Source organism: Peromyscus leucopus, chromosome 6 (genome assembly GCF_004664715.2).
Source record: "Peromyscus leucopus breed LL Stock chromosome 6, UCI_PerLeu_2.1, whole genome shotgun sequence".
In the NCBI taxonomy this organism is placed as follows: Eukaryota; Metazoa; Chordata; class Mammalia; order Rodentia; family Cricetidae; genus Peromyscus; species Peromyscus leucopus.
In genome coordinates this window covers 6,826,322-6,850,085 of record NC_051068.1, presented here as the reverse complement: position 1 = coordinate 6,850,085, position 23,764 = coordinate 6,826,322, and the positions used below count along the sequence as shown (strand labels likewise).

General features: G+C 42.5%; 1 protein-coding gene across 1 annotated transcript in view; it reads right to left on the bottom strand.

The window, feature by feature from the left end:
* The window catches only part of Spata16 (spermatogenesis associated 16), a 272,366-nt gene that overhangs the window by 85,878 nt on the left and 162,724 nt on the right, over positions 1–23,764 (bottom strand). Inside the window, exon 5 of the mRNA XM_028875802.2 lies at positions 11,688–11,772. Coding sequence (XP_028731635.1) covers positions 11,688–11,772 — 85 coding nt within the window. The remainder of the gene's footprint in view (positions 1–11,687; positions 11,773–23,764) is intronic.

Here is a 23,764-nt window from a genome sequence, read left to right as displayed (position 1 = left end):
CCACCCAGTCTTCATCCAAGGGAAGCATTCGTCTTTGAGATGAGCAGCTCCTTGTAGCGTTGCATATCTGTTGTGCACAGAGGAGTGATAGCGGATCTGGAACCCTTCAAAGGAGATGGTCGCATCCACTGACGTCACTCAAAGTTTGTCTTCGCTGTTCTGCATCCCTGTAATTTCTGTCCTCCCTCAAATTTCAACTTTGTCTGGCAAGCAGACATTTCCTATCTTTTCTCATTTCTCTTATTTGCCTGCAATTAATCTCTTCCAGGCTATGCCATCAGATTTCAGGAATCTGATTTTATGGCGCTGCTGGCTTCCTATATATGACTATTGATCATGTCACCTAACATCAAGTTGTTTCAGAGGGGGAATAATTATGTCTATGATAAACTCAATGGCTTTGCAAAATTTATATATATAAATTATATACATATAAATCAATATGTATTATGTACGGGTATATTTCCATGTGCTCTGTTACAACAGCAAACTGCAGCTGCAAGTGATACTAATACACAACAGTGCTTCCTTCATGATCTCACAAATGAGGTTTATGTGGCCTTGTTAGACGCAATGAGGTGGGCTTCTGAGGGCTGAGGAATAGGAATGGAAGACGTGCATTCTAACTGTGATGCTTCCCATATCTCTGGATGCTCTGGAGGTTATTGTTCCTCGTAGGTTGCTGACTCCTACTTTAGGCTGCACTACATATAAGAACACTTAAGCTTTCTTGTAAAAAGAAATAGGTTAGCTTCATAGTTAATTTATGATCCTGAGAAAAATCAAATATGTCATATGCTAAAGGTTGACATTTGAAATGTCAAGGTCTCATTATTTAGGAGAAGGGAAATTGTTATGAAAAAGAAAATTATTCAACCCAGGTATAGGTAGAACAGACTGTCATCAAAAATTAGTGAAGAAAATACAATCCTATGAGTTGAAGAAGAGAGAACTAGTTTTGTAATTGGTATGTAGTACTGCCCAAAGGATGGCTGGAAAAACAATAAACATTAAAAGCTTGAGTTCTACAGATTATTCCACACCTGGCTGAGCACAGCTTAAAAAATGCAATGATTTCACGGGACAGTATTGTACATCGCCAGCTGCTAAAAAAAGTGACCTCAATTTCTCTGCAAGCTTGTAAATCAATAACCCATAAAAACCTGTGGGAAATATAAAAGATAGCCATAAAACCTCTAAATTTGGTTTTGCTCATAATAGTTTTTGATTTTTTTTTTCAGATGCAAACAAAAACAAAGGAAAAGGCCTTTGCAGATTTCAACTGGAAAGCGGAGTCTTTGTGTCAACCACCTCCTGCTAACCTAGAAGGGGAGCTGCAGGAACTGGGGCACTGGACAGTCAGGGCTCAGTTTGCCCAAATAGAAGGAACCTCAAATTGGCCCCATCTCTAGAACCCATAGCACCCTCAAATGAGAGAAAATGAAAGGAAATTTAGAGGTTACTCTTCCTTTAAAAGCTGTTAAAAAATCCCCAAAGAAAGAGAGAGCAGGGGGAGACAGACAGAGAGAGAGAGAGACAGACAGACAGACAGACAGACAGACACAGAGAAATAGAGAGAGACATACACAGAGAGACAGAGACAGAGACAGAGAAAAGTTGGCTGTGCGCTTCCTGGGTCATTGACATACTGCTGCAAACCCCGACCAGGGCTATTAACAGCCCCGCACATTCCTAAAGGCTCGGACACAGTGTTGTTTGGGAGGGTCTGAGGACTAATTTTCTCCCCACTGTTCTCTAAGCAATCTCAAAGATCCATGTGCAACCTAAGATCTACGCCAACACAGGAGGGCAGTATGCTGCCCCCTGCAGAGCACATTCTGCGGCACTGGCAGGGATTCCTGCCTGCAGGTTCTTGTGTGATCCCGGAGGCTGACAAAAGAGCTATTTATTCTGCAGAGACTTAGGGCTTCAAAGGCTAGCAGCTTCTGGAGAGATGGCACTGAGGCTGAATCCCACACTGAGGTGAAGTCACTACTGCACTCTGTTGGGAAGAGGTTTCTGCACCAAGCATGCAGGCATGTGATTGGAGAAGTGGGGTGATGTGTGGAGAAGGGAGAGGAGAAACAACCCCCCTTACTTGACAGTGTGGACACATCAAATGCATAACATCTTACTGACATATTAATGTGAGTTTCCATATGTGTATGGTTCAGATTCTGCTCCTCTCTTCTCTCCTCTACTCTCTGCCTTTCCCTTTCTTCTTCTCAGCCTAAGGCCTAAGAAGAGCACCACTGAAGAACTACACAAAATCACACAACCAGCAATGTCACGGTCACTATCTCCTTCCTGGGAACACTCAACCTTGGATCAAACATATGCCTCATTACACCTTTCAGTTAAAAGCGAGCCTCTTCTACTGGCATGCCGCCTCAAATAGCATCAAAGCAAAATGAAACACAGGCAGCATTTAACAACGCTGGTAACCATGGAAACATGTCATTAAAGAATATATAAACAGGAATGAATAATTAGATGAGAGATTCATTTCCATATTTATCTTTTTTTCCCCCCAAGAGCCAGGAAAAGCAGCTCTCATTTGCCTGGCATCTCAATTTGGACACCTCCTCTTTAGCTTGCCTTCTAATTGGAAAAAAAAAAAAAAAAAACAGAACATTTTGGGAGTTTCAATATTGCCTATCTTAATAGACAAATCTCTTGGCAGACAAGTGACTTCACAACACTTCAGTGTCCATTGTGGTCTAGCAAGGTCACTGGAGTGGGGCAGGGACAGCAGTTTCTCCTAGTTAACGGTTGGAAGCATGGGGTCTTAACTCAGGGGAAGACAGAGCGTGCACAGACGGAGGCAGCCTCTCCCAGCACCCTCCCCTCAGGCAGCTCCGGGTAAGCTGCATGGTAGGCTAAGCTGGCCATGAACTTAGCAAATTCGAAATAATGCGCTTACAGACCTTCAGTCCAGGAGCAATGTAGGGGACTCGCTTGGTGGAGGCGGGACTGTTAGAGGCCCCCCACTTCTGATGATTAGATCCAATTGTTAACCTCGCCCACCACAGAACCATTTGGGAAAAGAGCCTCAGTGAGGGATTGCATGTGTTGAGAGCTGGCCTGTGGGGGCATTGTCTTAGTTTACCAGTGTGGGAAGACCCCACCCAATATGGGCACCATTCCCTGGGTGGGTGGGTGGGGGCTGAACTGTATTAGAGTGTGGAGTTGAGTATTGGCAAGCAGCAAGATAATACAAATGCATGCATTTTTCAGTTTCTTGTGATTATGGGCCTGATGTGTAGCTGTTTGAAGTTCCTGCCTTGACTTACCCATAAGGATGCACGGGAATCTGGATCTGTAAGCTGGAGAAAATGCCTTCTTCCCCCAAGCTGCTTTTTGTTAGGGAAGTTTGGTCACAGCAAAAGAAGTGAAGTTGGATCGCCACTTAACCCAGGTGATTCAATGCAGTGGGCCACTAGAGGGCGGTGTTTGACACCCACTGAGGGAAGCCTACTACTTTATCAAAGAGAAGAGAGCAACACCTGTACACTTGTTGGCTTCCTCATTCTCCCCTCCTGGGCCAATACTATACTTGTAATGTAATTGCAGCAATATTGTATTGTGCAGTGGGCAGAACTTCCTTAGCACTTGCCTGTGATCATGTGGCTTCCTTTGGCTCTCTTGCTATGAGCATACTTGGAGTAGAGGATTAAAGTGACTGTATGTACTCTGGTTTTCTCTTGGAATGCCACATTTTCTCAGGAAGCTATCAGTCAAAGGAGGTAGAGGGATGTGTGGAACACACTTGGACTTCTCTCAAGCTTGGAGCTGAACCTAACGAAGACTAGCCTACATCATCTGAATCTGAGCCAACGTGATTACTGGGAGTTTTATAGTGGTGGTCACGTAACATTATCACAGCATTAGCTGATCCCTACAGAAATGAAGCCGAGTTTCAGCAGTAGACCCACGGCTGCAGCTCTTGGTCCTCAGTCCTGCACCGTCCGCCCTGCTGCAGGGCATCTGTTTGCTTTCCTGCAGGGAGTGAGCAGCAGTCAGCACCAGGACCACTGCCTTCCCAGGGTCCTTTGCTCCCTCCACAGTGCTCAACCTCAGGGCACTCCGTCGCTTTCTTCAGTGGGCTTACTTTTTCTTCTATTCTTGTTCATTTCATTAATGTACTTTCACTTTCCCAAAGAGACGAGATAAACCCATTTTCACTATTGTATCCACAGGTCACCCGTTGCTGAGTTAAGCTCTCCCACATCAAATTTATTTTGCATTTGACCCCAGGCCGACTGGAGAGTTGATGCCAAGTAGTGGGAGTTTAAACACAATGCATGGCATTTGATGGAGAAATATCTCTGGGTAAGTGGCTTTGGCACTTTTCAAATTATGTATAATTTGAATAATCATCAGTAACTAGGCTGCTTTCAGACAGTAGGCATCCATTTTACAAACTCTCTGTCTGACAAGGCCAAGTAAATAAACATATAATGAATATTGGCCATTAAGTGAAATACTCACATAGAATTTCTATTTTGTACCTTTCTGTGGGAAACTTTCACATGGAGGCACATCTCTAGGGAACACATTTTTTCTTCTCTAGAAAATGTAGGTGTTTTATTCAATATAATGATAGATGTTTCTGGTTCCTTGACCTTGCTTTACCTGTAATTTCATGTTGAAGGTTTTATTTTTGTTCTGAGGTAGAGATGTAAGTTTTCACCAAGTGAGTAATATTGGGATGACTTTGCAATATCAAGAAAAAAGAAACAGAGTAGAAAGTTAGGCTTTATTATTGGTTTGAACTCCCAACTCATTCCATTATTCTACAAGACTCGGTGGTCACTACAGAGACTTTTATGAGATTTCAGCTTTCCTTGTGACCATCTTAAAGAGAAGTAATGAATAGCCAATACTTTGGACATTTGTGGAGCATGGAAACCAAGCGCTTCAAAGAACCTTGGAAAAGTCAGCAGCCTTTTCCAGACAGTTTGACAAGTCTCGAACACAATGAAAGCCAGAGTTGTCTACAACTTTGAGCTTAAAACACATATGCATGTATACAGGAACACATGAAACGAGTACCTGACTCCTTTTTTTGTTTTTCATGTTAAAGGCTGTATAAACTAATTCAGAGAGCTGGTCTCACTTTACAGATAACCACTGGCAACTGTGTAGTATACAGTCTTTGAGACCACTTCTTTCATATACATATACATATGCACATGTATGTAATTTAAAATCAGCACATAATTGCACATATATACAGGGTACAATGTGATCATTCAATCCATATATACAATACACAATGATAAAATCAGGGCAATTAGCACTTCTTTGCATAATCATTGAATTCCTTAATTACAAAACAATGATGGTAAAAATATTCTCATGTTAGATGTTACTGGTTTTGGCTTCATCTCAAACTAATTTTTGATTTCATTGATTTATTTAACAACTTATTGAGTGGCATTTTGCAATGTGCTTTGATGGCACTGTGGAAGAAAGACAGAATATTAAGTGGTGGTATGTGTTTTAATTATTTTACAGTTCTATAATTCTTTCTTGTAAATATCTTACGGTAGAATACGGTTGTCTCTCTTCTAACTCATGATGGAGATGTTCCAAAACTCCCAATAGATACTTGAAACTATGGATTGTACCTAACCCTACATAAACTGGGTATGTTCCCTCAGGCAAAGATCTATCTTAAGACTTAGTTTATAATTTAGGTGCAATGAGAGGTTAGCAGCAGAGGCTAGCAACAAAAGAAGAGTTCTAACAACAACAACTGCAGTCAAGGTCGTGTGGATGCGCTTTCCCTATTTCTCTCAGAATATCGGGCTGCACCCTCACTTTTTCATTTGAAGGGTACACTTCACATAGTCCCTTTGACATGTATGAATCATTGCTTCTGTTCTTTGGGCCAAGTCCTAAGGACATGTGCCAACCTAACCCAAGTACTGTATACTGTGGTCAACAGTCTGGTGGATGAAATGGCTACTGTGGGATTTAACAGGTGGAATATTTCATCAAGTTACTCAGAATGGCATACAATTTAACATTCATTTAGTCCCTTCCTCCTCTTCTTTCTCTTCCTCCTCCTCCTCTTTGTCTTCCTCTTCCTTCCTTTCTGTTTATCTCACCATCCTTCTCTCAAGAAGGTCTCACTAGGTGACCCCGCTTGGACTGGATCTCACCATATAGATGAAGCTGGCCTAAAAGTCATGAAGATCCACCGGCCTCTGCCCACAGAGTAGCAGTGTGAGCCAGTGCCTGGTCTCCATTTGGTATTTTCAGGTCTCTGTTGACTGTGGTAACTGAAGCTGAAGAAAGAGATACTGCTGATGAGGAGGAATGCAATGTGTGGTCTCTCAAGACAGAGGGATACCTATTTGCTTGCTTCTGTTTCCCTAGCATATAGTGTTGTGCTTACAAATAGTTAATTGCAAATGAGTGTGAACGATGAAGGTAATTTCTGAGTATATAAGAAAGGTTTTCACCAACTTCAAAAGTGTCTGCATGACTGAATTGTAAAGATTTCAGGTTTTAATGACTATAGCAAAGTTGATGGAAGTACACTATGACAAGAACATGCTTGGGGATATTTTTTGTCTTCAGTTCTAGAAGCAGCAGGTATCTCTTCAAGGCCCAATATCAAGGACGTAAGGGGTCGAGGAAATAGAGTGCTGTAGGAAGAGAAGGAGTGGATCAGCGGGCTCACCGCCTGATGTATATGGGAATACCTTAGGGGCCAATATAGTGCACTAAACTATTTGGGCATGTGAGTAGGAAAAGTCCAGTTCTTGGTTTTGGCCTTTGAGAGTAGAAGAAACACACCCAAACAAACAAACAAACAAACCCAAAAACTTTTTAGTGAGCTTTCTTGGGAAGCTATGCAGGCCATTGATAGTTTTGAGATGAGGAACATTTCAATGCCAAGTACAACTTGAGTTGGATGGGACGTCTTAGTGTTCTCTGCACAGATGGAGGACCCGTGAAGTTGGCTCTGCCTCCCTCAGCCTTTGCTGTTTCACTGTGGAAAGAGGCTCCACATGTCAGGCTCTTCACACAGGCCTGTGTTGGTGTCACCAGCGTTTCCAACAATCCCCAAAGAGGGCTCCCTCCTGCTGCGAAAGCCCTTGGCTTCCTCACAGCCAAGCCTTCGAGCATTTCAGGAGCTCTTTGTCTAGAGGCAAGAGCCCACTATGAAGTGCTTTCTTAATAGGGAAGTTTCTATGAAGAAAGGGGGTTTAGAAAGGATTCTGTTTGGTTACTATTTTTGCATTTTTTCAAAATCAAGAAAATGTAGCATAATCTGATAATGGGTTTGTTGTAGAACACAGCTTCGTGATGACTGACTTCTTAGCCTGAGAGTGAGGCGACACTTCATCATGAAGATGCTGAAATCAACTATGAGTAGTCCTGCTGGGGGACCTCCCTCTTGTCCTTTTTCAATCAGCAACTTTAAATGGAATGCCTAGAGTCAGATAACTAGAAACTTTGCAGCCCTGGAGCTGAGATTAGCAATAGCCTGAGAGTTTTCAGTGAGGACAGTCCACAGATACACAGCAAGTTGTTTATCTTAAAACTGGAAGAAATTGCTGGCATAGATAACCTTGATGATGTCATCCTAACAAAGACCTCAGTAGCCCAAGGGGAAGAAGTGATGTAATATGAATTCAAATAGAAGATGTTGGTATATCTTGATTGGTGTTTGCACACTCCAGGTGCTGTGAACTACAGGAGCTCTGACTCCATTTGCAATTGCTGATTTTGTTAGTTCCAGTTTTACTATTTGCTGCCATTAAAATGAAACATTGAAATTGATGTTATGTCAAACATTTCAACTTCTTATACCAGAAAAATTACAACCTTCTTATAATAGAGTAAAAGTCATAATTCTTTCTCAATGTTGTTTTGGTGTTTGTGACTATGTTTAGGTCAATTTCTAATGCAATGAGATAAATAAACATCCTCTGTCTGTCTCTGTCTCTTTCTCTCTTTCTTTCTTTCTCTCCCTCCCTCCCTCCCTCCTTCTTCTTCTTCTTCTTCTTCTTCTTCTTCTTCTTCTTCTTCTTCTTCTTCTTCTTCTTCTTCTCTCTCTCTCTCTCTCTCTCTCTCTCTCTCTCTCTCTCTCTCTCTCTCTCTCTCTCTGTTGTCTCTGTGTGCGATGTTTGTGAGCATTATTCAGGGTTGTCAACTGAATCTCATTCTCAGGAGGTACCGAGATTGTGATTTGAAGGCCTGACTGATGAAGAAAACTGAGAAAACAAAAATTAAGTGGGGAGTGAGCCGAAGATTGGACAGCTTGTTCCCGCTTAGCGGGATTTCTCTGCACTTCTCTTGTGGCTATTTTACAGTAAAATCTCTGTTGCTGTCTCCGCAGGCTCCATGTGATGAGCAGTGCGGAGAGGGTTGGTTTCCACAATCTCATTGCACCAGACAAGGCCATACAAACTGATGAATGTCTTGTGAACACATGGCTGAGTGTGAACACAGGAGAACTGTCTGGCAGTGGGAGAGCACGACCTTCTCATTTATATGATCCTGGACAATTTGACCTCCATTGAGGATTGGGTGCTTGGGAGGTAGAACAGACCTTCTAACTAGATAAAGGTTTTGTATTATTTCAGGGGTAGGAGAGATATCTTGGTGGTAAAGAGCCCTTGCTGTTCTTCCAGAGGACCAGAGTTCAGTTCTCAGTACCTACATTGGGCAGCTTACAACTGCCTGTAACTCCAGTTCCAGGGCATCTAACACCATCCTCTGACCTCTATAACTGCACACACACACATGCGTACACACCATAAGGCATCTGATTCAAAACAACCAGTTTTCAGCCCACCTAAGCGCTCCCATTTTGCTGATTAGCTCAGCCTTGTGATGAAGTTTCATGGTGTTCTCCCCAAAGATGGCTGGTAGCCGAAGACTGGGGATCTCGCTACAGGGACAGTGTTTTCTAGTGCAGCCATCATACATTATTTTCAACCCTCTCTACCTCTGCAGAGGTGATGCTATTATAGAATAAGATGTGCAAACACTTTTATTCTGAGTGATGTCGCTCAGTGTGAGCTGTCATATGGCACAGACTGTTACACCATTTCTGCCCCTGATGGAGTAATGATATGGAAAGTGTTTCTCATACAGTCGAAACATGTTCCTGAGTTAACAATGGCAGAGATCAGCTCTTTTGTACTTGTGTTTGTAGGTCAATATATGCAGAGTGGATGGGGACTGGTACTAAAATCTTCACATTCTGATAGTTCCCATTTCTGTGTCAAGACCTCCAAAGAGACTAGCTAACCAGAGGAGCAGGGGTTTTATGCATTTGAAAAGGGAAGTAGCAGATGCACCTTGGACTTATGGTGGCATTATGTTCCAATAGCTTCACCCATCTAATCCGAAATGCCTTCTAGCATAGCAAACGCTGCAGCTTGGACTTGCCTACCTTGAATACATTCAGAACACTTACATTAGGCGTCATTTAGGCAAATCTTCTAGTACCAAGGCTATTTCATGTAAATGGTTGAATGCTGTACTATGAGTGAGAACAAAATCAAAAGCCAAACAAGTGTGAAGTTAAAAAGTATTCCTAAGTCAAACTATTTTACGTTAGGGACTACCTGCAATGTAGTGACTGCTTTTTCATTTTTTGACTCAGCTTAAATAGTAGAGGGTTTCATCATAGCATTTCCATATGTCATTGTTTTACTCCCTTTCCTGTATACAGCAACTTCTTATCTTTAAAGGAGAGGAAAATCGTGCCCATCTATGCCAATTTTTTTTTGAGGTAGGGTCTTGCTCTGCCCCCATGGTACTGTTGAGTCTTTCTGCTCAGCCTCCCAAGTGCTAGAGGACATGCATGCACCACATTCCTGGGCTCTGTCTGACAACCTTAATGGTTGATAACAATTAGACGTGTAGATGTAATCAGTATATCTCTATACTGTGATGTCAAGGAGCATTATGAGACTGATAAGTGAGATTGCCAGGGTGAATTGGATAGCCAGGCATCCCTGACTTTACAGTGGCTTCATTTTTCTTAAAAATGCTGATGTCATTTTTGGATGAGTCTAAGATTTTGGATGAAGTTTTAGTACTGAAATGGGCTTTGGGGATAATCTTCTCAAGCACCGGGGGCCAGTCATGCCTTACTTTCTACTGAAGCGCCTTTGGCTGAAGCCAGAGACTGATTTTAGCTGGGGTCTTTTGCTAGTTGAGGTCAGAGCTCATCTGAAGCAGGCCTTGCCTGCAGTCAAGGACTCTTTTCGCTACACATGTTGCTTCCAATGAAAAGAATACAATGGAGAGTGTATTTCCTTATCACTTATTAATATAGAATAACAAAATAAAGGATTTTTGATATTAAGTTTTGTCATTGCAAACATGTATGTTTTGCTAAGTGGAGATTATTTTCTTACTTTAAGATGAATAAAATGAAGATATTTATATTTTTTGAAAACTAAAGAAAAAAAAAACTCTTGTATATCAGGCTTATACTTTGTCTTTGTTTATACCGATAGTGGATGCATTTCCCCCAATTCACTGTAGAAAGGGCAGCATGCACACAATATGTATTTGTTTCGTGAATGGATAACTCAAATCAAACCTTTGCATCAGACTTGCGGATCACTTCCTGAGATTCAAATCCTCTCTTGTTTCTTTTAGAATATCTTGGAATTCCTCCAGTCAAATGTCTGCTTTTGTATATAATATTGCTTGCTTTTCATATCTACCAATTCTTTACAGTTAGTTTTAAAGAATATTTTTCTTTTAAAATTGTGTGTGTGTTGTGTGTGTGTGTGTGTTAGTGTGGGAGTCACTAACGTGAGTGCAGATGCTGTCAGAGGCCAGAGGAAGGTGGTGGATTCCAGTGGGCTGTGTTTACAGGTGGTGGTGAGCTGTCAGATTTCGTGAACTGAATGCTCAGCTTGACTCCAGCCATTCACTGTTTTGTTTTGTTTTTGTTTGTTTTGTTTTTCATAGTTATCTAATTATTACTAAGGGATTCTTTTTGGGATTAGAAGTGTTTATTTGAAACTCGACCCCCCTCCCTTTTTAAATAGATGATGGGTTTCAAGTACAACAGGGCTACTTTAAAAATGTAAATAGTTTTTATAGTGGATAAATTGAGCTCCGAATATTGAAACAGGAACACATAAGTTTCTGAGAATTTTACACAGAAGGAGACTGAACTAGTGATGCAAGTTTTCCTTATAAATCTGAGAAATGATGGCTTCTCTTTGGCATCTAGTGGGGCTCTGAGAGGACTTCCCGCTGTCATTTGAACAAGTGACAGAAGACTTGCTGTTGCCCAGTTTTTAATGCATCACCCCATGTTCGCTCCTCATCTTTTCGTTACCCTCAGTTATGCAATTAATATCACTTCAGATGTTTGGTTTTAAAGCCTGTAACTCAGAAAGAATGTATGAATGCATAATGTATTTTAAATGTGGAAAAATAGTTCCTGGGATGTCTAAATTTTATATTGAGTTGTAAAACTCCAGTACAGGCCAAGGGTTAACAACTCTGGATTTTGCCCTTAAAATTAGTTTCAGAAATCTCCTTCATTATAGACACATTACCACCAGGCAGTGGCTGTCTGATTGATTTGCCCAGAGCTACCTTTCAGTGGTCTTTTAAGCACTCATCCTTCATTTCGGTTCTGAAAATGAGATGCGCTCCTCCTCCCTGGTTGGGGCATAAGTTTTTACCTGCCAATACAGTTTGATGAGCTTGCTTACACAGTGTTCGCTTCCTCCACAGAGCCAGAACATGTAGTCAGCAATCATGGCACTCCTTGGAACAAGAACAGATGTAAAATACCATGAATTTATAAGGTAGAGGGAAAACTGTAACAGGCAGCATGCACACACACTGGAGAAGGCTTTACAACGTGCATACTTAACTTGATAGGATTAAGCAAAAGAAAACACATTTTAGGACACAGAAAGTAGCTGACTTTGTTTTTCAAGCTACACTGAAACCATAGGAGAAGGAATGAGCCATTTGTCTTCTACAGGGATCTTCCATTTGTAGAGCCCAGGAATACTTCATGGCTACAAGGGATGCTCATGCTCTGTTTTTGTTCCTTTGTCTGAGGCCTCCAAAGATGCGCAGTTTCACATCCTAAAGGCCCATTTTTGTGGGGCCATACTTCACAACAGCTCTATGCTGCACCACCACACAGACTTGACGATGTCTCCAAGCCTAGCATAGCTCTTAGCTATTAGGTGGGCATTTAAGCATACCCCAGGCTTTACCTGAATTAAAAGATTATTTATGTCTGATTAAATTTGCCTTTTTACAACTGAAAATTAAAAAAAAAAAACCCTACAATTCAACAGATAACCCCTCCTCCCAACCTTGTGTCTAATTGAATTAGTTTCCAGATCCAGTGCATACAGTCACTGCATTGGTCTTATTAAGCTGGGGGATATTAAAACTATTGTGGAATGGATTTTAATTCATTACTTAGCACCCCTTGGAAAACAGTTTACTTTTATGGCTGTTTCTTTGCTAGGATTCTCTATTTCCTTTTTCCCCAGAGATTGCAAATCCAATTAAATGTGACTAGAAGTAATTCCAAATTGTCACGTTAGCCAATTAAACATATAATAATCCTGTGTACCTAATCACTAGTACCAAAAGTTTATTTATTTAAGTAGAGCTATCACTGTGTACTCCTGCGTGTTTTTCTTATCTTCGCCTGCAGATACGTGTTGTTTCTTGACATCACTGTAAATTGAATTAGAAATGTTCCTTCCCTAAATATAGGTTGTCTGAGGCCGAGAAACTATAAACCTACTCCAGCACTTTTCTCAAAGAATTAAAACATTTACATTCTTGCTCAGGACAGACAAAAATTAGGACTTTAAAAATTAACAGTGGGGCTGGGGAGATGGCTCAGTGGGTAAGAGCATTTGCTGTGTAAACATGAGACCCTCAGCCTGGATCCCCAACACCCATATAAAAACCCAGACCTGGTTATGCATGCATGTGACTGTCACCCCAGAGCTATGGGGTCCCACAGACAGGAGCATCATTGGGGCTTGTTGTCAACTTAGCTCCACATTCAGTGAGAGACCCTGTCTCAAGGGAATGAGGCTAGAGTGACAGAGCAGAACATCTGATGTCTCTTCCAGCTTCTGGAAGATCGCACAAGGATGTTTGTGTGTTCATGTGACACACAAACACACACACAATGGGAAAAATAATAGCATTTGGAGGATTACTCAATTCAATAGTTTCTACATACACATGGAATTTTGGAAAGGAGCTGTATACTGACATTTCAAATAAATGACAGCTATCTTTTAAGAATCCTGTCATGTATCCCAAAGGCTGTAATAATAAGATAGAATACACTAGGAGGCTTTGATGTGTGTTAATATGTATAGAATATGGAAAATTATAAAAATCATAGATGTTAGAAGGCAAAGTTGCATTTTGGATGTTTGTATTTGGTAGAAGCACTTGGAACGTCTTCTCATAGTGACCCCCAAAGCAAGTCAACCTGCCATGAAGGTGCCCTTGCAGACATTCAGCGATCAATTCTGAATTTAAAGGATCAATGGAACATGTGGAAAAATCTGACTCCTAAGGGCAGCACATGCTGTTTTATAGGAGTTGGGGACTCTGTTGTCATTTTCGTGTGTATCCTGATTTCTCTTTCCACTGGAATTTGGCTGCATGACTAGGGCTCAGAAATGGATTCAAACTAGGAATGTAAGTCAGAAAGCTATTTGTCCCCTGCATCCACTTCCCCAGGAAAAGGGCAGGCATGTTTCTTCCATTGGCCTCCCTCTGCTCCACAGAGCACCCTGGGGGTGGGGATCACTCTAAGTCCATAAAGAAACACGACAAGTGTGTGGAAGCATTGTGTCATGTGGCGTTTGCGAAGCAACAGACAAGGGATTTTCATCATGCTGAATTAAAAAAAAAAAAAAGGCAAAGGTAGTTAGCCAATCCGTTCACTGGGCATCTTTAAGGACTCAAGTGCCACGTGAGACCCAGGCTTTGGCAGACTTGCCATACAAATCAAATGCAAACATTACTGACTGTTCTTCCTACTCTTCATCAGGTATCTGTTTCTAACAACCCTGAGTACTGAACATTAGTCAGTGTGACTCAGTGTTACCACTGTCTTTGTTTTACTGTGGGCATTCTATGACTCTGACTATTGAGGGTTACTGCACTCTGATCGGAAGCTCATATCAGCTCGTTCCTTTTAATGAAGTGAGGATGTCACCAGCTGTCAATCTGTAACTGCTAAGCACCATGTCAAGCACTTTACATGGTAGAATGTAAATCTGACACACCAGCTTCCACACATGATCTCACTCAGTTGAGCCAGCCATGGGAGCCGCTCTACCAATTCTCCACGCTCTGGCTGTTCTTCTCTTTCCAGTTTGCCCTTTCTCCCAGAGTTTTCTGCCACCTCCCAAATATATTGTCTTCCCACCAGAAGCCCCCTTGCCTCTCTCCCCCCAGTTACTAGCATCTTTTTTTTTTGTCAATTAAAAAACTAAACAAAGCCAGACAAGCCAACAAATCCCTTACAAAACAAAAAACAAACAAGCTGTGTGTGCTCCTTAGGTGAAATCACTCTTCGAGTGGACGCAGGTGGGGCTCTCTCCCTTCCAGTGTCTCCAGTGGTTCCATGCTGCTGAGGGTGGTGGCTCACCTCTGTCCCAACATGACATGCATTCTTGGTTCAGGGGATGATACTACTTCCCACTTGGCTTTCTTTCTGCCTTTTTCCTATGTCCTGGTTGCTCCCTTGAGTCTCATTTTCCTGGGATCTCTTCACCTTCTTGAATTCCTACTTTTGGGTCCTCCCTGGGTGCAATGCTTGGACCTCCTCACTTTCCTTTTGTTCGCCCTTCTCGGTGAGCACATTGGTTTCATGGTTTTAAGTAACAAATGCACATTAGCAATTCAACCCTTATGCCATGTGTCTAAACCACTTTCTGAATCTCCAAAATCTCCCGAAGCTAGCTTCTCAGCCTTGCTGCTTCCTGACATTTTAGATGCCCAGTTGGTGTCTAATGGAACATAATTGTGTGCAGGGCTCTGATCTTCCTTCCTCTCCCCCAGTACCTAGTGGCCTTCTCACCTTTTCTCTTTTGTGCCTTTGTTTTATTTTTAATCAACATCTAATAATTATACAAGTTATGGAGGATAATGTGATATGTGTGTGTGTGAAATAATCAAATCTACATGATTAGCATCTATCACCCAACCCTCTATTATTCTTTGTAGTGAAACATTCAAAACCCTTTCTTTCTGTGATACTGAAATTATACTATATTACTAATGAACGCAGTCACCATACTATGTATTAGACAAAAGACCTTATTTTCCCAACACTTAGCACCCAGTGACTGACTCTTCCCACCCATTCTTTCTCCCTCCTCTTGAGCTTCTGCTAATCATCCATCCAGTCTGTACTTCTGGCAGTCAAGTTCTTCAGCTTCCAGAAGGAAGGGTGTGTGGTATTTCCTTCTGATTCTGGTTTATCACACTCAGCACATGGCCTTCCAGGCTCACCCACACAGCTGTAAGCAAGGCTCATTGTTATGTACCTGAGTAGTAGACATGTGTCTGAACCAAGTTTTCTTTCTTCCACCCATCACTGATGGAAGCATGGGTGGATTTCAAATCTGGCCTTTCATGCTGGGATCAACATGGGGCTGTGGGTATCTTTTGGACACACTGATTTCATTTCAGTTGCTATGTACCTAGTAGAGTCATTGCTGGGTCATCCTGTGGTTATTCCCAAGTCCCTGGAATCATCACTGACTCCTCCTTCTCTCACATTTCCTATCCAATAACCTCCTTCAGAATATTGCCACCCCTCACCCCTCCAGCATGTTTATCTGCTCCATAATCTTTTACTCAGCCTATTGCAACAGCCTCCAACCTAGATTCCCTCTTTCTCTGTTGTTCTATTTTCAATCAGGATTGAGAGTGATACCATTACAATCACTGGATCAGAATAGGCTTCTCCAGGGTTTGAATCCCTTGAAGTTAAAACCAGACTTAAAGGCATCTACTTCTGTGCCATCTAACCACTTCTCTGACCTAAGTTTTTAAAAGAAAGATTAATTTATGTTTATATATGTGCGTGCGTGCATGCGTGCGTGCGTGCATGCGTGTGTGCGTGTGTGTCCTTTAAGACAAGAATGCATTCGGTCCTCTGAAGTGGAGTCGAAGGTGGTCATGCTGCCTGGTGTGGGTGCTGGGAACTAAACTCCAGCTGTCCCTGCAAGAGCTGCTCCTCAGGAAGACCAGGCAGGCTAAGGCCCGTGGAACTGTACCTGGCCAGTTTGTCGAGCCTTCCTTGTGAGGCTCACGTCCTCAAGGTGTCACTACATCCTGAGGACGTCCCGTCTACAATGCACTGACAGGTTTTACTTCTTCCACAGTGCTTGTCACATTTATTTTTGTTAGTTTAAAATTTTCCCTTATCTATCTATCTATCTATCTATCTATCTATCTATCTATCTATCTATCTATATCTATCTATCTATCTATCTATCTATCTATCTATCTATCTCTTTACTTGAATGCACACACCATGGTGCACATGTGGAGGGTCAGAGAGCACTTTGCAGATGTCGAGTCTCTCCCTCCTGAATGTGGGTTTCTGGAGACTGCATTACGTTGTCAGGGTTGGTGCAACTTTTACCCACAAAGTCGTTTCCCTGGCTCTGTTCTATTAGTTCTACATTTTTGCTGTCCTCCACTACCACAGGGAGCAGGCCGCACACTGCGGTGTGTGCTTTAGATGTGGCTCAGCACTGTCTGTAAAGGAAATCCCAGGACTCCAGTGATGCCCGAGCCGGAGTCCACGGCTTACACATCATCTTGCTGCAATGGGGGCACTGAAGCCTACGACAGAGCCCCAGAGCCTGTGACCTGCAAAGCTTTGTCATCTAGGCCCGCACTGGAATCCATGCCCTTCTCCCCAGACAGGGATGCAGAAGCTTTAGTCCTTGCTTTGTCTACAGTGCCTGTTTTAGCATTGAACCTTGCATGTAGTCACACACGTATTCAATGAAGTAACAATAGCGCATTATCTTATTTGTGTGTTTCAACTAAAGAAAAAAAAGTAGACTCTGCTACAGAGATCCTGAAGACGACAGCCTCCCAGGGTTCCAGCTTGAACAGCCTGGCGGTAGGTTGACTTCACTGTCCACATTAGACAGAATGGTTTTCCAGAGGAGGTGTTGTGACAATATGAATTCCAATTCAAGTTAGCTCACAGGAGAGCTTAATCGATGCTAATGGATGCTGACGTGTTTATTACATAAATTAAAGAGGGGAGGTAGGAGGCGGCACACTGGCCCAATGTGGTGTACCTAAAATTATGTTTGGTGTGAAGCCTTCAGTCATGTGCCAACTATTATTGCTTCCCTGCAAGCAAATCTACTACTGCTTTGATATTATGTTTGAATTCATTTGATGGAACTGTCACTGAAGTCACATTTATTTACTCAACACATCTGTTAAATGTAAAAGGGTCGGAATCTGGCATATGCACAAATATATTCATAAGTAAAAGGTATTTATGTCATGAACTCAGCCTATTGTGGCTCAAATCCTGTTCCTACGGAATAGCACATGCACAATCAGAGAATTAGGCGTTATTCTTGATAACACAGAAATCAGCTTTTATTTCTAAATTATGGTCATGAAAGGTTCCAATGAAAGCACGTCGATGCCAGCCGAGTTTGCAGATGGCTATCTTCAAACAGACCATGCAATTCTGAGAGCTTGTGAATATACGATTGCCATATCCAAAGGCCTATGCTTGGTTTCAAAATTTCCAGCATTTCTACCCGGTGTGGCCACATGGTGGTGTGAAACAATAAGGTATGGGTAAACAAAAGAAAATCCCAGCATTCAGTCCTTAGTGTGGGCTCCCTGGGTTGACTGGCTGGGACCTTGAGAACTCATTTCGTTCATCACCTTGCCTTTAGGCAGGATCACACTTAAACCTTTCAAATGAGACTGATGAGAATCTATTCTGTTTTAAAGACCTCCACAGAAGGACACTGCTCTGAATTCCTCACCGATTCCACAGCTTTGCAGCCATAAATAGCCTCTTCCACAGCTTTAATCTCCTGGCTTTAGTGCTCTTTCCATGACTAACACAACCCAACTGGCCCTTGTCTTAGAAGAGCAACTTTAAATAGCCCACAACCATTTGTTAACGTTCTCGTTGCCAGGTTAATTAATCAACCTGTCTGTTTTGATCTCTCTACATGGCCCTTTTTCCTCACCATTAGCTGGTTTCATGGTTGCCCTTTCAACTCTTTTTGAGTCCCTTCTCTTCTTCCTGCTACAACAGAAATTGGCTCTGTAGAGTCTAAGGATGACTGTGTGGGCTTTGCATGCAGCTACTCCATTTATTTCTTGGGTACAGATACTCTGAAGGGTGCATGCATGTTGGCTTATTCAATCCATTTTAACACACTTAAGAAGTTGTTTCTTCCTCCCTATACTTAAAAAATGTTCAGGATGATACATGTTACATATTCATATGCATATATGTTATTAATTTTAGATGAATTAATATTGATGCCCAAATGTATATGCCTTTTGAGTATAAATACATATTAATAAGAAGGAGATGCTATTCTGAGCAGAAGAGGCAAACCATTAGGTTTACCCCAACACACACACACACACTCACACATACACACACTCTCACACACATATACACTCACACACACATACACAGTTACACATATATACTCATACACACACACTCTCACACACATACACACTCATACACACACACTCACACATAGACACATACACACACATATATACTCACACACACACATACACACTCTCATACACATACACATTCATACACACACACACTCACACATAGGCACACACACATACATATATACTCACACACACTGTCGCACACATACACATTCATACACACACACTCACACATAGACACACACACATACACACACATATATACTCATACACACACTCTCACACACATACACATTCATACACACACTTACACAGACACTCACACACATACACACACATATACACTCACACACTCTCACACACATACACATTCATACACACACACTCACACAGAGACACTCACACACATACACCCCAAGCATCTTTTTGTATACGTTCATATTTTCCGTAGAGCAGTTGGCTATAGCAGTCTTTAAACAATGTAAAATGCAAATGGCATGCAGGGAAATCCTAGCTCCTGGGGGTGACCTACAGCTCTCAGCTGCCCCTGTTTTCCTCCCAGGACATTGGCTTACAGCCTCCCTCTGTCTGACACTCTTCCACCAGAACCTTAGCCTTTCCTTGCTGGATTCCCCGTTTGATAGTGATTTGTTGGTTTTCTTGACGTTGCCTTCCTTCTCTAGACCTGTGCAGTCCAAATGGCTGTCACCAGCCCTAAGTGGTAAATCATACTTAAAAGAACAAAAATTTAAAAATTTAACTCAGTTCCTCAGGTTCCCAGGTGCATTTTTGGTAGCCAGCAGAGCTAGAGGCTCTCCTACCCAGTGGTAAGAACATCTCTTATCACTGGAGCTTTTACTGGATGGTGCTGCTCTGGGATGCAAGTCGGAAGCCTGCCAGCATAGTGTCTCATACAAGGCTGGTAAGTAGGAGGCACCCAATCCTCCCTTATTTTTAAATAAAAATCAATCTCATTAGGTGTTTGGTGCCTTTTTTTTTTCTTTTTTGGGGGTGGTGATAGGATCTCACGTGCCAAGACTGGCCTTGAACTTGCTGTGTAGACAAGAACTCTCTTCATCTTCTGATACTCTGCTCTCACCTCCTAAGAGGTGATTTCAGTCATTACTGGGGTGGTATTATGCAGTTACCACCTGCATTTCTTTAGGGTTAGCATTGGCCATCTCCTGCTTCCAAAACCAGTTCACAGGAAGCTCTAGCCTTACATGTTATGAGCTTGTGCACATTGGTACTTGATGGGCATCGAAGAAGCTAAACATATCCAGCTCCCTTTCTGCAGAAAGAGGAGAGGTTTCTAGCCAAGTAGCATTCTAGCAGATGTACCCTGCAGGGTGTGCACTGGTGGTCTAAGGCTTTAATGAGGACTTTGGGATGCCTCCTTATCTGTGTTCCTCGAAGACTAGGCTGAGACAAGAGGGAGTGAGAGAAGCAAGTTCTAAGACATCTCAGGAAGCATGAGGACAGTATCTGCCTTCCACTTGTTAGCAAGCTTAATATGGATGGCATGGGAAGTCCTGTGAAAGCCTTAGCATTTGCCCCATTCATGGAAAATACAATCAACTAAGACCCCGGAAAACCCAGGTGCTGCAGCTGCTGGGGAGGTGGTACAGTTCCCCTTTAAACAGGGAAGGAATGAAGATGTTTCTGGGATCCCAACGAGCTTATCAGAAGATGTTGGAAGCAAACAGCAGGAGAGCTTGATTGAGGAAGTTTGCTACCACACCAGGAGAAGACACTGAACCTCCTCACTGGCATGCCCCGAGGCCCTGGCACATATATGGAAGTCTGAGGACAACTTTTGAGAGTCAGTTCTCTCCTATCATGTGGGTTCTGGGGATCAAACTCAAATCATTGGGCTTGGCTGCAAGTACCCCAAGCCATGGAACCATCTAGCCAATCCCTGTTGCCACTTTTTGAGGATCAGACTTGTTCAGAAGCTCCTGCCAACCTCCAGATTCTGGCCATTCTTGCTTCTGCACGACTGTCTTCCAGAGTATGAGAGCTTCATATCATGTTCACTACCCACCTGCTGGTCTGAAATTCCAAATACTGCACATCCTAGATTGACAGTTGGTAGCCACAACACATGATAGTAATAGTACCACCAGGGCAGCTGTTGTTTCTAACACCAACCCATGTTCTCTGAGGGCTCTTACAGATCATTTAATTCTTAAGACCAAGCCATGAATGAATAGGTTTAAAGAGGTGAAATTTCAAAAAGTAGTTACTGGGAGAGAGAGCAAAGGTGGTCTGACGTCACCTCCAGGGTTTGAAGCCCTGGACTTCAGGTTGCTGGGCTCTTCCTGCACATCTCTCATGGGGCTGGGCTCTTCCTGCACATCTCTCACAGGACTCGTTTAACTCTTGTTCAACTTCCCAGGGGCTTAATTTTCTGCCAAACTGACAATTGTTGGTCTATTATCTAAAAATGGATATCCCCTGTGGTTGGTCAAACCAGGTGGTGACACTCTCGCTTCCGCCTAGACCTCATCCCTGGCCGTCTCACCATATGACATGTTTTCTTCTGAGGTGGTTTATTACTTTGACAAAATCAATTTTTCTCCTAGGCCATGTCAAGAAAGGCACTATTACTTCTATTAAAATATTCATGTCTGCGAAAGTTGAGAGAGAAGGAAGAGGACTCAGGAAGGGACAGTGAGCAAGGTGGTCATGGGGGTGGATATGATAAGCATGGATGAAGATGTTACAATGAAACCCAATTTCTATATCATCCATATTCACTAAAGAAGAATCAAATGCCTTCTTGAAGATGTCTAGAATAGAAATAAGTTCAGGTTCTGCATGAAGGTTTTATTTGGTTTTTCCACTCGTAATCTGACTGTATCAGTTATTTTTCTTAATTCTGTGACAAAATTCCTGACCCAGTAGCTTGAGGAAGAAAGGACAGGCTTTCCTGTGGCTCACAGGCCAAGGGCTCAGTCCATCATGGCTAGGCCAGCATGGACACTGGAGTGGGAGGAGAGAGACGTTGCTGGCTCTCAGCTTCATGTCTCTTTTTAATCCAGTCCTGAACCTCGGCCCCCTGGCATGGTGCTGCCCACATTTAGGGTGGGTCTTTTTACTTCAGCAAATCAAATCTAGAAACATCCATAAAGACATGCTTAGAGATGTTTCCATGGTGATTATAAATCCCATCAAGTTGACAATCAAGATTAACTATCAAACCAACTATCCCAAGTGTTTGTAGTTTTATAGGAGGGTTTGGAGTCATGGCAACATGCAAAAATACAAGGACACGATACTGACCTTGATGACTCCCCAGTGACTATTGATGTGACATCGTATTCGAAAATAGTAACCAAGTGAAAGGTATTTTACAGCTGTAGATAACTAAGCAAAATATCAAGTACATAAACTTAATTTATCACAAATCATAAATGCTATAGATTTTAAATGGGAAAGTGATTGCTTTTACTCTTAAGGAATGCTTTTGCACTGGGACCTGACAAAAGGCTGGCGTTGTTTAAGTGAGGATGAAGAGAAGGAAATGGGTCTGGGTCTTTTTTTTGCCAGTGGCACATTACATGTAAGAACATCGAAGTTAAACCACATGAATGTAGAGTCTGAAGATGGATGAAGAGCATGTGTTGAGGAAGGGTGAGGGGGGCCAGAAAAAGACAGGGAGGACAGGACCGGACAGATCTTACATTCCAGGCAGATGGATTTGGATGCCGTCTTCTAGATGTGGGAAACAAAGGAAAATTTCCATCAGGGGGAATACCATGGAACTTTCTGTTTTTGAAATTCCAGACACTGCTTCTCTTAGTTCAGTGATGGGAAGGAAGTTGTACCCAGCCCAGGTCTCTCGGGCTTGCACTTAGTAGGGATGGTGACACTTCTGGCCCCAATCCTAACAGCAGCAGGTCTGCATTTCTTTTCAGCCATGGGCTCATAAGCGGTGTCCTTTGCCCCCTGGACCCTGTGCAGTACAGGATCAGGAAGGTACTGCGAAGAAGCAGGGATCTGGAAGGAACCTCAGTACATGATTCTGGTTCCCTCATTTGCATACTTCATGAATTCATTAAGCCCACAAAGATGGGACTCTAAGATGAATAAGCCATTTCCTATTATTAGAGTCTAATGAGGAGGCAAACATGCACCGAGATAATTATATCACAATGAATAAAGTGGAATAATCAATATACACATTAATGCAGCTGAGAGGCCTGATAGTGTTAGGGAGGGGCCCTGCTTACACTGATGAGTGAGACAAAGGAAGCACAGACTGAGAACCTTATTCTAGTTATCACAGAACAACCCAGGTGCAGATGCTGGAAGTGTGGGAAACCCAACCGTGCCATCTGGCTAATGTAGAAAGGCCCGGGGAAGCCAGACCTTATCTGGAGGGACATGGTGGACCCTTGAGGGTTTTCAGTGAACAGTGATGTGTCAAGCTCAGTGGCCTTCAGAGAGAATGTCAGCAACTCTCAGGGACCACATTTGAAGGTGAGAAGATGATGGGGAAAGGCATTTCAGGAGCTCCACAGACCGGAAGCCGAGATCCTGGAGCTGTTTCTAAGAACAGCCTCCAGTGAAGCAAGACGGAGAGAAGGGAATATGAATGAACGCATATCTAGATGAATGAATGCATATCTAACGATCAAAGAAACAATGAAGACAAAGCAATGTTGAGCTTCAGGGGACACCGACTGTCATGTACCATGTCAAATTACATAATGTGTTACACCGAATCTCTGGAGATCATGGATGGAGCCTGGAGAACCACAGAAAAACTCTTTCTGCATGGGGTCCAGGAGGGTTCCCTCTGGAACATTTCTCAGTGAATGTTCCTGTCAGCCATTCAGTCTCCTGAGTTCAGGTTCCCATGACCATAATGGATGCTCATTCTTGGGTCACTCCTCCCTAGCAGAACACCATCATCTGTCGTATGTATGGAAACGTGCAATGATTTTTGGCTTAGACAAGATCATAACATTTTATCCAATTTCTTGCAGGACTAAAGGAAGGAGAATACTTGGGATAAAACGAAGACTGCGATCTCGGCTCA